The sequence below is a fragment of the Lissotriton helveticus genome, chromosome 1_1 (genome assembly GCF_964261635.1).
Source record: "Lissotriton helveticus chromosome 1_1, aLisHel1.1, whole genome shotgun sequence".
Classification (NCBI taxonomy): Eukaryota; Metazoa; Chordata; class Amphibia; order Caudata; family Salamandridae; genus Lissotriton; species Lissotriton helveticus.
Window position 1 is genome coordinate 1,337,935,117 of NC_136057.1, and position 15,940 is coordinate 1,337,951,056.

General features: G+C 45.0%; 1 protein-coding gene across 1 annotated transcript in view; it reads left to right on the forward strand.

Annotated features, from left to right (window-relative positions):
* LOC144772860 (G-protein coupled receptor 54-like) overlaps window positions 1-15,160 on the forward strand; it is a 76,695-nt gene extending 61,535 nt beyond the window's left edge. Inside the window, exons 4-5 of the mRNA XM_078657501.1 lie at window positions 955-1,193; window positions 14,130-15,160. Coding sequence (XP_078513627.1) covers window positions 955-1,193; window positions 14,130-14,489 — 599 coding nt within the window. The 3' untranslated portion in view covers window positions 14,490-15,160. The remainder of the gene's footprint in view (window positions 1-954; window positions 1,194-14,129) is intronic.
* Window positions 15,161-15,940: the final 780 nt, after the last annotated feature.

Here is a 15,940-nt window from a genome sequence, read left to right on the forward strand (position 1 = left end):
CAAACTGCCTGATAAAGTTCTGCATTCTCTCATTTCCTACCTTCTAACGGAGTTTAATGTACGTTTTGCTTATGATGCCATTGTCATGGGAGCCAACTTTCCTCTGTGAGCAAGGCAGGAGTGAGGAATTCAATAATGTTTATGATGCTGTATGTGGGTTGTTGTTTCATCCGTGTGTGTTTCTTATAGCTATCCTTAGCTTACCATCATAAGGGTGGTTTACTTCCGGTCAACTGTGCAGACAAAACCACTCATTTGTCTGAGAAAACCCCATCTAACCTAAACGTCCAAGTAAGAGATCAGCGGAATCAACACAGTAAATAAGGGGTAAAAAAGGGGCCTGCAGCATGTGGAGGGGTGGTGAGGGGGTTGAGGGGTAAGGGGTGAATCTGACTGAGGTGGGCAGAGGACGTCGTGGATTTCCAAAGAGTTCCATTTCACAGTGTGAAGAGAGAGGTTGTAGGAGATGGAGACAGTGTACCACAACTATGAAAACCAGTCATGATGGCTTATGGGAAATAAAGATCCTTTACTTCCATTATTAACCATTTGACAGTCCTGTGGCCACTTATTCACTCTCATAAAAAGGGTTCTGCTTTTGGATGATGAGCATAAACAATCTGTTATAAAGCAGGAAAGGTTTAACTTCTTGAAGAGGTTCTCAAGGTTGGGTAACTGCAGGGCAAGATTAAACAAATAGTCCCAACAAAATAGTTGAGAGGATGAAAGAGCTAATAATGATAGATTTCATGTGCCAATACAAATGCCAAGTGTGGGTTATCGCACAATAGCTAGCCAATAGCCAGCCACAACTGCCCCACTTAGACCCGAATATCTGATACAGGCTGATGGTGAAATCTTGACTTATTGTTTTTTGCCATTTGGATATTATAGTGACAATGATGCCAATCTGCTGCTTTAGTTTATTGCTGTTCTTGGTATTTGTTCTTATAGGATCCTTCCTCCTGTCTCTGCCCGTGGCCATGTACCACCGCACTGAAGTTGGATACTGGTATGGCCTGCGCACCTATTGCACAGAAGCGTTCCCCACAGAGGCACAGAAGAAGGGATTCCTCCTCTACACCTTCCTGGCCGTTTACCTTCTGCCTCTGGTCACCATCTGTGTCTGCTACTCTATCATGCTAAAGCGGGTGGGACAGCCGGTGGTGGAACCCATTGACAACAATTACCAGGTAAGGGACGCTGATGGTCAAGTGCTAATCTGATGTACTGAAATATATGAGCCCATGGATGACAGATGCCCGTAAGGATGTTGGATGAGTGCTACTCCATCATACAGAAGAGTGTGGGACAGCAGGTGGTAGAACCCATCGATATCAGCGACTGTTTGAGGGAACCTTATGGCCAAGTGCTAATCTGTTGTGCTGAAGCATGTGAGCTCATGGATTATAGCTAGCAGGTAAGGAACCCCTCCATTGCTGCATGCTACTCCATCATGCTAAGGAAGGGACAGCCAGTGGAGGAGCCCATCAATAGCAATTGCCATGTAAGGGACAATGATGGTCAAGTGCTAATTTGTTGTACTGAAGCGTGTGAGCCCAAGGCTGATAGATACCAGGTAATGGACCTTTATGGATGAGTGCTAGTCCGTCATACTGATGGATGTGGGAGAGCTGTTGGTAGAACAGAACGCATCAGTAACAATAACCAGGTAAGCAATGCTGATAATCGAGTGCAATTCTCTTCCTGAAGCATGTGAGCCCATGGATGACAACTACCAGGTAAGGAGCCCTTATGGCCGGATGGTGTTCTGGCATGCTAAATAAAGAAGGTTGGCCAGCAGTGATGAAGCCGTTCATAATCGACTACCAGGGAATTGGTACCAATAATCGCGGTGACATAGCATTGGCGTTGACTTGACCATGGAATTTCTGCTATTTCCTACACTCCAAAAGATTTTAAAAGTGTTGTCAATGCAAGTGGGCACGCCTTTATATTCCATTAATGGGAAGTTATTACCAGTGAAATGAATTGCAAATATCTTATGTAGGAAACCTATCAAACGCTGCTTCGCTGGTAGCATGCAGCGACTCTATTATATTTTTTTGTGAATGTAAGACCTCCTTATCCTGCTTCAAAGGTATATTCTTCGACGCCCAATAATTTTTTTTATCTTACATTGTTATATTTTATCATGTTGCGGAGTACTGAATTTAAGTGCAGAGGACCTTATGTCACATTTTTGCAAAACAGTAGATCAAAAATAGACTTTATTTTCATTTCAACTACCAACCATTTTCCACAATTTGCATCTAAAATACATAATTTTAATAACTGTTGTGAGAACAGATCAACCAGTGGAATACATCTAAATAATCACAATATTAAAATGGTATCTAGTCTTTCAATTAGAAATTCATTGAATATAATAAGAGTTGTAGAACGTAACATCAGAATAAAATATATAAAATGCATAGACATTTTCAAATGTGATGAAATATTTATGTTAAAGTGCAAAATTCATATAAAGTTTCAAATATTGGGAATTGTCAAGTTAGTTAATTGAAGTGATTCCAAGGCCACGCAGTGGTGATCCATACATCACACAAATACTTTCTGTGGCGTGGTCTGTGTTGACCTCAGGGCATTGAATAGGTGTGTTGTTGCGGTTACATTTCCATTACCCAATATTGCCGAGATGGTGTCCACTCTTCAGGGAGCCAGATACTTCTCTAAACTTGACCTGAAGAGTGCATACCATCAAGTCAAACTCCACGAGTCCTCAAAACACCTTAATGCATTTATCACTCCGGAGGGGATCTTCCAATTCACTCGCCTTCCCTTTGGCTTGATATCGGCAGCGAGTGTGTTCCAAAGGTTGGTCAGTGAAATCTTTAAGGGGTTAAAGAACGTAGTGTTCTTTCAGGATGACATCTTGGTTTTTGGGGATTCGGTGGCCGATCACAATCATGTTCTTAAAAATGTTTTACATAGAATTTGGGACACTGGCCTTACTTTACGTAAGGAGAAGTGCTCTTTTCTTGTCCAAGACATCGAATACTTGGGGCATGAAATTTCGGCTAACGGAGTTAAACCAAAGAAAGATCTCCTTTATGCAATACGTTCCGCTCCTTGCCCGTGTGATAAAGACCAATTACGGTCATTCATGGGGTTGATTGAATATTACTCCAAATTTGTAGAAACATTTTCAGAGAAAACCTTGCCTTTGAGAGCTTTGTTAAAAAAAGGTTGCTAGTTTTCTTGGGGGCCTGAACTTGAAATATGTTTCAATAGTATCAAAGAAGACATTTGTAGGGCTACGGTTCTTGCACCTTTTGATACAAACAAAGTTTCCACTTTATTGGTGGATGCTAGTGCACGTGGTCTTGGTGCTGTCCTATTACAAACCCACAAAGATGGTGAGAGGCCGATTGCGTTTGCTTCGCGCACTCTTTCTCAGTGTGAACAGAATTACTCTGTCATTGAGAAAGAGGCCTTGGCGGCTGCATGGGGGGTTCACCATTTTCGTCCTTATTTGTGGGGTACACGTTTTAACCTAAAGACTGATCACAAACCACTGATCCGGATTCTTTCTCCAGGTGGTGCAGCTTGTAGTTCTCCAAGGTTAGCGAGATTAGCTTCTAAGCTCCAAGAGTATCACTTTGACATTTCTCACATTTCTGGTTGGAGGAACTTTCAGGCGGATTGCTTGTCTAGATTAGCTGTTCCGTCTGGTATGAATGCTGATTTCAGTCTTGAGGGTATGGAGGAAAATATTGCATGGATTGATGATGTACTTTCTCTGAGTGAGAGTTCCTTTACTCGTGCTGACTGGCTTGAGGCTATGTCCAAAGACAATATTATGCAGGAGGTGGTCCAGTTGATCAAACTAGGTTCACGCAGAGAGAGTTGTGTGCATGTCTCTGTTCGCCCTTTCTTAAAGGTCATTGATGATCTGTCTGTATGTGAAGACAATGTGGTGATGCGTGGAGATAAATTTGTACCTCCTGCTGATTTGAGACCAAAACTTATTTCAATAGCCCATGAGGGTCATCTTGGCCAAACCTTAACGCAACAAAGGCTCAAGTTGAATTTCTGGTGGCCTGGGTTAGATTCTATGGTTTCCTCCTGGGTTGAAGATTGCCATACGTGTAAAGTAGGTGAGAAGAGATTGAAGATTTCGGTTGGGTCTGGGATGGGTGCGTTACATTTTCCTGATGTTCCGTGGCATACCATCTGCCTGGATTTCATTGGCCCTATGGTTGAACTACCTCTGTCTCAAAGATTTGCTGTTGTCATTGTGGATTGTTATTCTAAATGGTTGTCTGTGGAGTTTCTGAAGGATATCACCACTGATACCACCATTAAACACTTGAAGAATTTGTTTTTTTTGGAGGGATTTCCTAACTTTATAATTACTGACAATGGTACGCAGTTAGTTTCACATGTTATGCAAACCTTTTTGGCTGATTGTGGTATTTCCCATCACAGGACCTCCCTTTACAACCCCCAAGGAAACGGTTTATGTGACCGTTTGAATAGATTGGTGAAAGGTACCATCCAGATGGCCCTTTCCAAAAACTCTTCTGTTTCTTCTCTTGTTCGTGAAATGGTCTATGCCTACTGTACTACCCTTCATGGTACACAGGTTAAGTCTCCCTTTGAGCTCATGAGGGGTAGAGTTCCAAGCACTAAACTAATTCCCTCTTGGCTTAAGGGATTGGTTCTTCAATCTGATCTGACAAAGAAGGTTTGTGTGCCTGTCTCTGCTCCTAACTCTTCTAATAAGGGTTCTGTAGGGCAGATGTCTAAAATAGTCTCTAACAAATTAGCTAAGGGTGACCTGGTGAAGGTGAAGTCTGGTGAAGTTTCTGGTGGTTTATCGAAATTCCGTGGTCCCTTCACTGTAAAAATGGTCTATCCCCACTATGTTGTTCTTTCCAATGGAGAGAAATGGAACTTAAGGAGGGTGGCTCTTTATCAGAAAGCTGATTCTGTTTCTTGTTCTCCGCTGACTCCGGCTGCCTCCATCCAGGATCAGAGCACTTGTAGGAAAGATTGTTCAGGTTACATGTTTATTTCTTCTCAAGCCTCTACTGCATCTGTTCCTGTACATGCATTAGGTAGGAGTGATGGTGTGGGAGATGCTCCTGATTCCCAACCTGCGTACAGACTTGTAGATCAGTCTGGTTGTCTTCCTGATCCCAGTTCTCCATTGTCTGCTTCTAGGCCTCAGAGATGCCGTAGACCTCCTGTCTACTTAAATGATTTTTGCTGTGATTAGAGTTGTTTAAAGGGGTGACGTGTGTCCCTCCTATTATTTCATTACTGTATTTATATTCTGATTTTCTTTGCTTTATCTTGTTTCAGATTCATCCTGCCTTAAGTTTCATTAATAAGTCATACATGTTTAGACTGTCATTGTTTTTAAGTTTCATTTCAGTGATAAGTTTCTCTTTTGACTTCAAAGCTGTTTTTGTTTCAACGAGAGGAGATGTGTTGTATAATTATCCTATCTTTATTTCTATGTTTTACTCTGCATCTTACCTATGTCATACATTCCAGAATGTAGATGGCTCTGGCTCTTCCTAGTATTCTAGGTGGAGACAGTTTGTGCCTGGCCAGCTTATACTGAAGATGCCTGCTGTATTTCTCTTACAATAAACCTGCTCTACTACTCATGAAGTCTCCCAGCAATTTACTACACCTAGCTGTGTGTATAGAACAGTTTGCATAACGTACAATGCCGATAACACTCTTCCAGCTGACAAGACTTGAGGTTTTAGTGTAGAAAAGCTAACACTGAAGTAAATGTTCTGGGAGACATTTGCTGACTTCTGAGCGTGAGCTCTGTCCGTGTGAGGTCCTTCTTGCTGGGGCTGCTTTTTCCACCATCAGACCTCGCGGAACCCGCTCCGCGGGTCCCGCTTCGCCCGTGTGCTTGGGCGCATCGTTGTTGCTCGCTGTGACTGGGGAATTGCTGGAACTGCGGAGAGCAGGGCTGCGAGCGCCAGGTGAGGATCAGGGACTCCATTGCCCAGGAGTCCCTGCGCTGACATCATCACCTGCACCTGGACGCTCTCCCTGCTTGCCCCGCCCCCTGAGCACCGCTGAAAGTGCCTGCCTGCTCTCTGTTCTGTGGGAGACATTTGCTGACTTCTGAGCGTGAGCTCTGTCCGTGTGAGGTCCTTCTTGCTGGGGCTGCTTTTTCCACCATCAGACCTCGCGGAACCCGCTCCGCGGGTCCCGCTTCGCCCGTGTGCTTGGGCGCATCGTTGTTGCTCGCTGTGACTGGGGAATTGCTGGAACTGCGGAGAGCAGGGCTGCGAGCGCCAGGTGAGGATCAGGGACTCCATTGCCCAGGAGTCCCTGCGCTGACATCATCACCTGCACCTGGACGCTCTCCCTGCTTGCCCCGCCCCCTGAACACCCTCCTCCATTACTAGGAGCAGCTCTTCCCGCGGCGCGGGAGGGCGCCGGGAGAAGCCCGGGACAAGGGCGGGACCGTCTGTGGCCGTCCGGGGCTGAAGGAGGCTGGGCTGGGCCCACTCTCTTTCGCCGGCTCTTTTCCGATAGTAGCTGAGCTAAGGATTAGATCACTACCATGCCCTCACCTGCACTATGTGAAACTCCAACAAGGGTGGGGGGAAACAGCACTGGGACTTTGGACAATTATTTTAAATCTGCTAAGGGAGAAGGGGGTAAAGAAAGCTCCTTGGAGAAGCGCAGGGCAGAACGCCGCCGCTCTATTGAAACCATGAAAACTAGACCCCTTAGCGAGATAATTCCCTATCCCATCTCCCAAGAGGAAGGTATCCCTAATGACAGTCTGGATCCATTAACTCAAGATGGCGTCCCCCTACTGCTAAGGGATATTATCACCACCCAGGGTACACTGCCCGATGAGATTACGGAGGCCATACCACTCTTAACCTCTACTAACAAGGTTGTCGATCTGGCTACCCAAACCCCCCCTCCTCTAAATAAAACCAAGAAAAACAAACCCAAACACACTGTAGCGGTGGAAATGCATGGCCCCCCACCTAGTAAGCGTAGAAGACAGACGACGAAGGGACAGGGGAAAACCAAAATTTCCTACTTAGATTTTGGTAAAAAACATAAGCCTGTACTTACTCCTATTAGGGTCAGAGATAATGTGAACACTATTTCTACCAAGGATACAAGGGCTATCACTGCTGTTACGAGCAGTGATTCAGCGGCTAACGCATCCAATGAAGCTCCCCCCCTTATTTCTTCAGGGACCATAGAATTTCTATTACGTTCACTCTTGCATCCCATTAGCGAAAGCCTGAAAAAAATAGAGATTAGGCTCACTATCTTAGAGGCAACTCTAACTACCCTGAATACCTCGGTCAGCAAGCAGACCAGAACCATGGGGTCCAATCCACCCAAAGGAGCTCTCCCTAACAAACAAAATCCCCCTCCCAAAACAGGAGAATTACAGCGCGCAAATGTGGGAGCCTCACAGGGCGCTACCACTGTCCCCCCCTTGCAGTCACTTATGGCCATTCCAGTCCCGACCCCACGAAGCATCCCAAATATCATGCCTCCTCAGCTAATAGACCCGGCCCTTCTTAATCTAGACCCCGGTATAAATCATGGGTTTCCCCCCATTGCTGGTATTCCCTCTCCCCATCCCGGCCAGCCCGCTCAAAGACCGCGGAGACCAGATCTGCCACCGGAAGCCAATACTCTTATGGTGGTTTTAGCGGGTGCCCTCCCTCTACGAAGGGGTGAAAACGAAGATTTCCAATCCCTTAAAAGGAAAGTCATTAAATGGCTCAACTGGAATAGACCCCTACCACAACACTTTAACAATGAGATCATTATGGTTAGAAGGGTGCCATGGTTGGGGAAGACGAGGAAAACAATTATGGGGGATTGTATAATGGTGACTTTCAGGGACCCCGGCACTGTTTTACACATCTGTGCTGGCTCAAACAGATCATTGGATTCCACCATACAGACCTTGCCAGTCTCCTTCTTTTTTCCACCTACCCGTATGTACGATGATCGGCCACAAGGAAACTGGACAAGGGTGGAACGGAGACCAAGATACAAAGAATATGTCCGATGTCCAAATTATCAGTCACCTGAAATACCCTATTTTCATTTGAACCGCTTTAATTGTCTGAGCGGGCTTGATGGGGTTGATTGACTGTCCACCAATAATGTTGCGACCGGGGACAATGGTTCTTGTAATCTCCCTGAGCCACTTGAATCCGCTTTGGACAATGTTCTTGATGGAACAACTGGTGCAATATCTGGAACTGTCACCCCCCATTCTCCCATCTCGGCAACTCCAACCATCGAACAACTGAGACTAATTTGCTGGAACGTAGCCGGACTAGCCAACAAGCTGGCTGCTCAAGATTGGGAAACCTATATTGAGACTGGGGATGTTTGCATGTTCCAGGAGACCTGGGCAAGGGAAGACTATGGGCACAAAGGTTATCAGTCATTTTTCATCCCGGCCAGGTGGGAAGGCAAAGGACGTCCCTCAGGAGGGCTCACAACCTGGGTGGCATCCCACCTAGGTTGTGAGGCCACACGGTTACCGGTCCCCTCCAATGACATCCTCGTGGTTCTATTGTCCTGGCCAAATCTAGCGAAACTTGTCCTAATAAACATCTATTCTAGGCCAGTTGGAATGGCCAGGGAATCGTCCACTATAGATGAACTTTCGGATTATTTATCCGAATTACCAAGTGATCTACCCTTTGTAGTAGGAGGGGACTTAAATTCCCATTTCGAGCCACTACCAGGCCTGTTAGAGGGTTTCCCAATGGAAGAAGAGGCCAGGTGGTCTGTGCCTACGGTAGAAGCTCCCCCCCCGAAGGCATGGACTCCTGTAGCATTGCAGATCACAGCCCTTGCCCTGAAGTTTGGAATTAGAGCCTGTAATGGGCGTATTAGATCTGACATACCCAGCAGAACCACCTATAATAGAGTGGGAAGAGAATCTCGCTTGGATTATGTCTTGGTACAGATAGCGAACTGGCCGGCTATCCAGGACTTTAGGGTTAGGGAAAGGCTAGACAGTGATCACAATGCCCTTGAACTTGACCTCACCCACCCCGGGCGCCGAACTCATGCGGCATCAGGGGAGGGGATCCAACCTGAACTTCTCCTGGAAAACAACAGGAGAAGGATCAGGTGGGAACAACTGGCCTCAAGTGAGGAACAACTCCCGAGGCTTTACGCAGGGATAATACCCATTTTGGAAACTGTGGGAGACTTGGCTACCGAGGTGGGAATTAAGGACTCACAGGCCAAATTACACCAGGCCCATGAGGATCTCATAAAGGCTGTGGCTCCCGTCCTCTTTAGTAACGTGCAGAACTCAAGGAGGGGGCAGCCATGTAAATCCTCATGGTACAACGCAGCCTGTAGAAGAGCAAAGGGGGAACTCCTTAGAGCGATCAAGGAGGGTCTAGGCGGGGAACAGCTAAGAGAACGCAGATGGGCATATAAAAAACTTATTGCCCACGCCAAAACTGAATGGGAAGAGAGCCAGTGGGAAGAGCTCACTAAGTCCCTAGTGACACAGGACCACCGAATGTTTTGGAGAATAGTAAGCGGGGGGTCGGGGAATCTACACTCGGCAATTGAGCCGAATATTGCACCAGAGGTGTGGCAGACACACTTTCAATCCCTTTACAGCTCTGAACCGGGAGAACCAACCACTGACACCGGTGTTGGTTGGCCTGATTATGAGGGAGATCCAATAACACTGGGCGAGGTTAGGGTTGCAATAGCAGGACTTACCTCGGGAAAGGCGCCAGGATTGGACGACATACCCGGGGACCTGTTCAAGCAGGAGCCCAATGTTTGGGCGCCCTACCTTGCCACGTTGTTCAATGGAGTCCTCAGCGGTATGGAAATCCCTAGTACTTGGCTGGGGGCGGAGGTGGTCCCCATTTTCAAAAAGGGCTCTCCTCTTCTCCCAGCCAACTACAGACCAATCAGTTTAATTGATGTGACACAGAAGCTGTGTGGCAGGGTATTGTTGAATCGGCTCCAAGATTGGGCAGAAGAGTTGGGTGTCCTTAGCCCGTATCAGGCGGGATTTAGAAAGGGTGTTTCCACGGTGGACCAGGTTTTTCGATTGAATATTATTTACTGGAGGGCAGCGGTATTCGAAGGCGGCAGCCTATACACAATTTTTGTGGATCTGCGGGCCGCGTTCGACTTGGTGCCCAGAGGGAAACTGTGGAGCGTCTTGGCTGAGATGGGGGTTCCCCCGGACATCCTGATAATCTTGCAGAGACTGCATGAAAATAATTATGCTCGAGTGAGGTGCGGGAGGTCTGGGGCTCTGACAGATAGATTCCCCGTTGACCAAGGGGTTAGACAGGGTTGTGTGCTGGCACCGACCCTGTTCTGCCTCTTTGTCAACGGGGTGATCGCCCACCTAAATGCAACTGAATACACTGACGCCCCTAAACTAAACGGCAGTAGGGTGCCTGCAATTATGTTTGCAGATGACACCCTGCTGCTGTCCAAAACTCCAATGGGGATACAGAGGATCCTCGATTCATTTGTGGCCTTTTGCACTGACAGAGGCTTAGAAATTAATGCGGCCAAAACTAAGTTTATGGTTTTGAACCCAAGTCATAAATTGCGCCCAAATCCGCTATTGGGAGCCTCACGGCTCGAGAGAGTTTCCACTTTTGACTATCTTGGTGTAACTCTCAATGAAACTATGTCTTGCGGATCACACCAGAGCAGGGCTAATCTAAAATTGATACAGACCACAGGGGGTATCATGCGGATGTTAAATGGTTCCACATACCGACCACTGGGGTCGCTTATCCAGATCTACAAAGCGCAAGCCAGGGGTGCTACTATGTATGGGGCGGAATTGTGGGGACACACATCATGTCATAGTCTGTCTCTAACAGAGAACAAATTCATCAGACAGATAGTCGCACTTCCACCCAGCACCCCGCTCCTCCCTCTGAGGCTAGATCTGGGCTTGCGCCCCATAGCTGACGAACTAGGCTTGAGACCTATAGCCTTCTGGCGAAGGCTGTGGAGTAGCAACGAACTTCTCGCCTATAGGGCGGAACTAATGGAGCTATTGACCCACCCGAAAGCGCTATTGATCCCCTGGATAAAATACATTCAAAATTCTTGTACGGTACTGGGGTTCCCCGACCTTTGGTCTAACCCTGCTAATGCCTCATTAAATATCTCAAGGAAAGGTCTGGCTAGCGCTTATCATGAACATAAATTAGCCAAGGCCTTAGACAGTCAGTCTGAAGGGTCACTAACTTCTGTCTTTGTGCAAAGCAAGGATTTGTACAGGCAGGAGAGAGTTTTAGATGCCGTCTCTCCCGTGTTGGCCAGGAAGCTGTTTCTCCAATGGAGATACGGCACACTGCCTTTACGATCCTTTACCAGTTCCTGGTCATCGCCTCCCTCCACCAAGCAGTGCCCGGCTTGCACTGCGGCAGAGGAAAGTGATTTACACGTGGTTCTGTTTTGCCCAGCTTATAAGGCAGCGAGGAAATACTGGCTCTTACCATTGATCAGAAATCTGGGTGGCAGGGAGTACCTCCCAATGCACAGAATCCTAAAAACCGATGTTTCCAGTTTAACTGTATTTGCACTAGCAAAGTTCCTCACTAATGTTTGGCACACTCGCACTCGCATTTTGAAGATGCAGGCTCCCTCTTAATCTTAAGGTTCACAGTTTTTAAAGTAGTTTTATTAGTAATTTTAAGGTTTTATACTGTCATTGATTATGTATGTTGATTTTATAGTGACTATACATGTTTTACTGTATATCTTTGATGGCCAACGGCCGAAATAAAGATTGAATATAAAAAAAAAATGTTCTGGGATACTGCCCAAAAGCCCAAATAATCAGGAATGCCCCCAATGCTCAGTGACATTAGCTTCCTCGCTGCTGACCTTCAAAACAAAGTCAAAAGAACAATAATGCCAACCTGCATAACTTGCCCTCTCTATAGATTTATGACATTATTTTTTGTTGATATTTATTCATAAAGTTTTGTATAGCGCGAACATGACTCAGGCTGGGATCAGAGAACTTCACAATTGGGAACAATAGCGGGCAAAGAACATTCGTTACAAATAAGTGCGAGGCGTGAGCATGACGCTAGCGCGATTCAAAGCGCTTAGCATTTAAGATCAGACAGATCCAGTAATGGAAGAAGAGCAACCAATATATTCAATACCGATATGTGCATAGCCTGCCAACACTGTTAAACCCTGGAGTACATGCATGTAATAGACAAACACGGCATACTTCCTGATCAGGTAATCGGAGAAGAACAAACCATATATAATACAAATATGAGCAATGGACTGCTAACACTGTTGTTCCCAGGTGTACAACCATGTTATCAATAATCAGAGCAACAGAAAAGATTGCAGTAATGAAGGAGCAGAGCCAAGGCCTTTAGGGCAAGAACTTGATCATTAAGATTTTTTTCACTTCCTTTTTGAAAGAAGTAGTGGATGGGATTCCACGGACTTCCGGCGGAAGAGAGTTCCAAATCTTCGGGGCAATGCCAGAGAAAGCTCGGTTACTCAATCTCTTTTTGAGGAAAAGCTGTGGTTTCAGGAGCAGTGAGCTTGCACTTCGAGATGGACGGCCACCCGGTGATAATTCTAGTTTGTGGGCCAGATAGATGGGGGTCTTGAAGTGCAGGCATTTGTGAGTCATGCATGCAATCTTTAGCTATATTCTAGCTTTGTAAGGTAGCCAGTTAGGGACTTTAAGTCTGGGGATATGTGAGCATTTCTTTTTGTACCAGTAATCAATCTGGCTGAAGCATTAATGGAATCCCTAAGTGGGGCTAGGTTTATTTGGGAAGATTACAGAGCGTGGAGCTACCATAGTCTAGCCTTAGCAATACTAGAGCTTTAACCACCCATTTAAAGTCTTCCTGTGGAAGGTATGGTTTGAGATTCCTTAGTATCCTCATTTGGTGTTTGGCACACTTGGTTGCATTGCTGATATGATTCTGCATGTTCAGGTGCCTGTCTAGGGTGATTCCTAGAGAATTGGCAGACTCAATAATGTGGGGGGAGCAGTTGAAGGCTGTAAGATGTTTCATCCAGAGGCCAATCTTGGGAGTGTGGTTAGGCGGAGCGATGAGAAGGAATTCTGTTTTGAAGGTATTGAGTATGACGTAGTTTTCAGTGAGCCAGTTCTGCATGTTTAACAAGATGGAGTTGAGTGAAATAAAGTCTTACCGGGAGGAGACTTTCATATAAAGTTGAGTGTCATCCGCATACATATGTAAAAGGATGCGGACGGTGTTCAAGGCATTAGCTAATGGTTCCAACAATGAGTTAAAGAGTATGGGTGAGAGGGCGGACCCTTGTTGAACCCCCATAGATACTGTAGAAGGCTGAGATAGGGATTAATTCACCTTGACTCATTGAGATCTGTTGTGGAGAAAGGAAGAAAAACATTGCAAAACCAACCAACATTGTCCCATCCTGTGTTTTAGAATGAATAGTAGTTTGCTGTGGTTAACATATAATCCATTTTCATCCCTATATACTATGCAACATTTTTACCATTTTCAGTTTTGTAACACATTACCTCGGATGTGACTCTTATTCTCATTAAGTACTCTGTAAACTTTCTGCATGTTTTGTAAAGCTCTCTGACGTCTGACACCATCTGTGTTGAGGGGCGCTATATCAAGAAATATCACCAAAAATAACATTTGAGATTTTATTTGACTTTGTCTTTACACTGTAATATAAGTATTTCAGTACATCTGATAATTTATTTTCTGGTTTCACTTGGTAAGGTTAGTAACCACTGTACTCCACTGCCATGTCTGAGATTTGTAGTGTAGTCATGAAATGCCCATCTACATCTAAAACATTGGAGTGCATTGCTGAGAATTTGTTTCGGTACATCACTGGATTGTCATAGGGACGAAATGCTCAATTTCCATACTTTCTGAATAGTGGCAACGTTTACACTCCAGGCCAACAGATTCATGCACAGAAGTTCCTTTTGCACAAATATATTTCATATGTATGTTGCAAATCATTTGTTTTATGTGTTCTAACTATTCGTGTTTTGTCATATTGGTTAATTGTACTTTAGCATTTCATCTTATTCCTGTATTCATGCTGGTTAATTCTTGCAGCAGGTGCAGCATCTATCTGAACGCTCGGTGGCCATGAGAACCAAGGTCTCCAAAATGGTGGTGGTTATTGTTCTACTCTTCACGGTGTGTTGGGGCCCCATACAGCTCTTCATCCTCTGTCAAGGCTTTTACAAGAACTTCCAGGCCAACTATGAGACATACAAGATTAAGACCTGGGCAAACTGTATGTCCTACGCCAATTCTGCCATCAATCCCATCGTCTACGCCTTCATGGGTGACAGCTTCAGAAAGTCCTTTAAAAAGGCTTTTCCCTTCCTATTCCGGAGACGGGTGCGGGACAGCACCATGCTTTCGGGCTCTAGGAATGCCGAGATGAAGTTTGTGACTGAGGAGACCTAATATCCCTGTGGTGGAAGAACCTTTAAATCTATCATCATAAACAAGATGGCTGATGTGTTGAGCAGTGTTTGCAGTCACAGCAATGTCTCTACTTTTCAAGTGTAATCGGCTACGAAGGGGAGAAATCTTTGAGGATGAGATGAAAAGGACATTCAGAAAAAGCAAACTTACAATGCACAGAGCCAGGTGGTTCCCCAAACTATGACAACCAGAGACCGACAGCATAACAATGACTGGCACTTAATCAGCACTTTTATCCAAAGCACTTTTTGAGACACATTTTGTATACCACTATTGCAACCTAACCAGTAGGAGGTCCAGTCATTGGTCACACAAAAATGAATGGCTGCATTGGATTTGAAGGAGATGAAGTGTTGTTGCTTGAGGTTGGCATAGGTTATCTAGCCATGCACTTTAGCACATAGTTGTCCTCACACCTGCAGATGGCACCCCTTTTATTTTGATCTGTGCTTGCGAGAAAAATTATAAATGTGGAAGGAAGTTTGTGGATATCATTTATATTGACTGACCTATTTGAAGGGCCGTCAAGTTATAGAGAGTTTAATGTAATGGAGTCAAATGATTCCAAAGAACTAAGGAGCTGATTTAAACAACGGAGTATGGATTTTACTCCATCAGAGAGGCAGAGTAAAGACATCTCTTACATTGACAGGAACCACTGTCACATCATTTACTATCAATGAGTTGAAAGTGTGCCATATGGCTCAGTCAGCGTGAGGGTGGCATTTGGCCAACTTTCAGTATCTTTTTTTTGTTTTAAAAAACAAAATCTCAAAGTGGGATTTTGTTTTTAAAAATAAAAAAAGCAATGACCCCCTCATAATGGGAGTTTTCTCCAATTGTGTGTGGGCCTTAATATGTTTTTATTTTGACTTACCAACACGTTTTGGATGGCAGTATGTGAAAGTAAAAACTGGCCATTTGTGTGCCTGCTCTAAATAGGGCGGACAAATGACCCTGTACTACGTCAGGATGTTGGAGGAGTATGTTAGCGATGAAGACGGAGTAGTCTCCGCCACTGACTTCCTTAAGTTCCTCCCAACTCTAAATGAGGCTGGTGGAACTTCAGTTTGACAAAGAGGGTATTCTGCCATTTTCGCGATAGAGTGCCCTCTCTCTCAAATTCTAAATCAGGCCCTATGTAATCAATAGTACTGGGATGAATACTTTTTTTCTCGCTTTTGTCAACCCATTGAATCTCATCATGAGAGTTGAGCAACTGAATTTGCTATTTACATTTTAAGTAGTTTGATCACTAAGGGCCTGCTTTACAATTCTGCAGATGGGTTACTCCATCACAAAAGTGAACAATAACCCGTCCAACGTATTACAAGTGTCATTGGATATAATGCACTTATTACACAGTGGACAGGATATTCATCATATTTTTGATGCAGTAACATGTCCGCTAAACTCAATATCAAGTCATA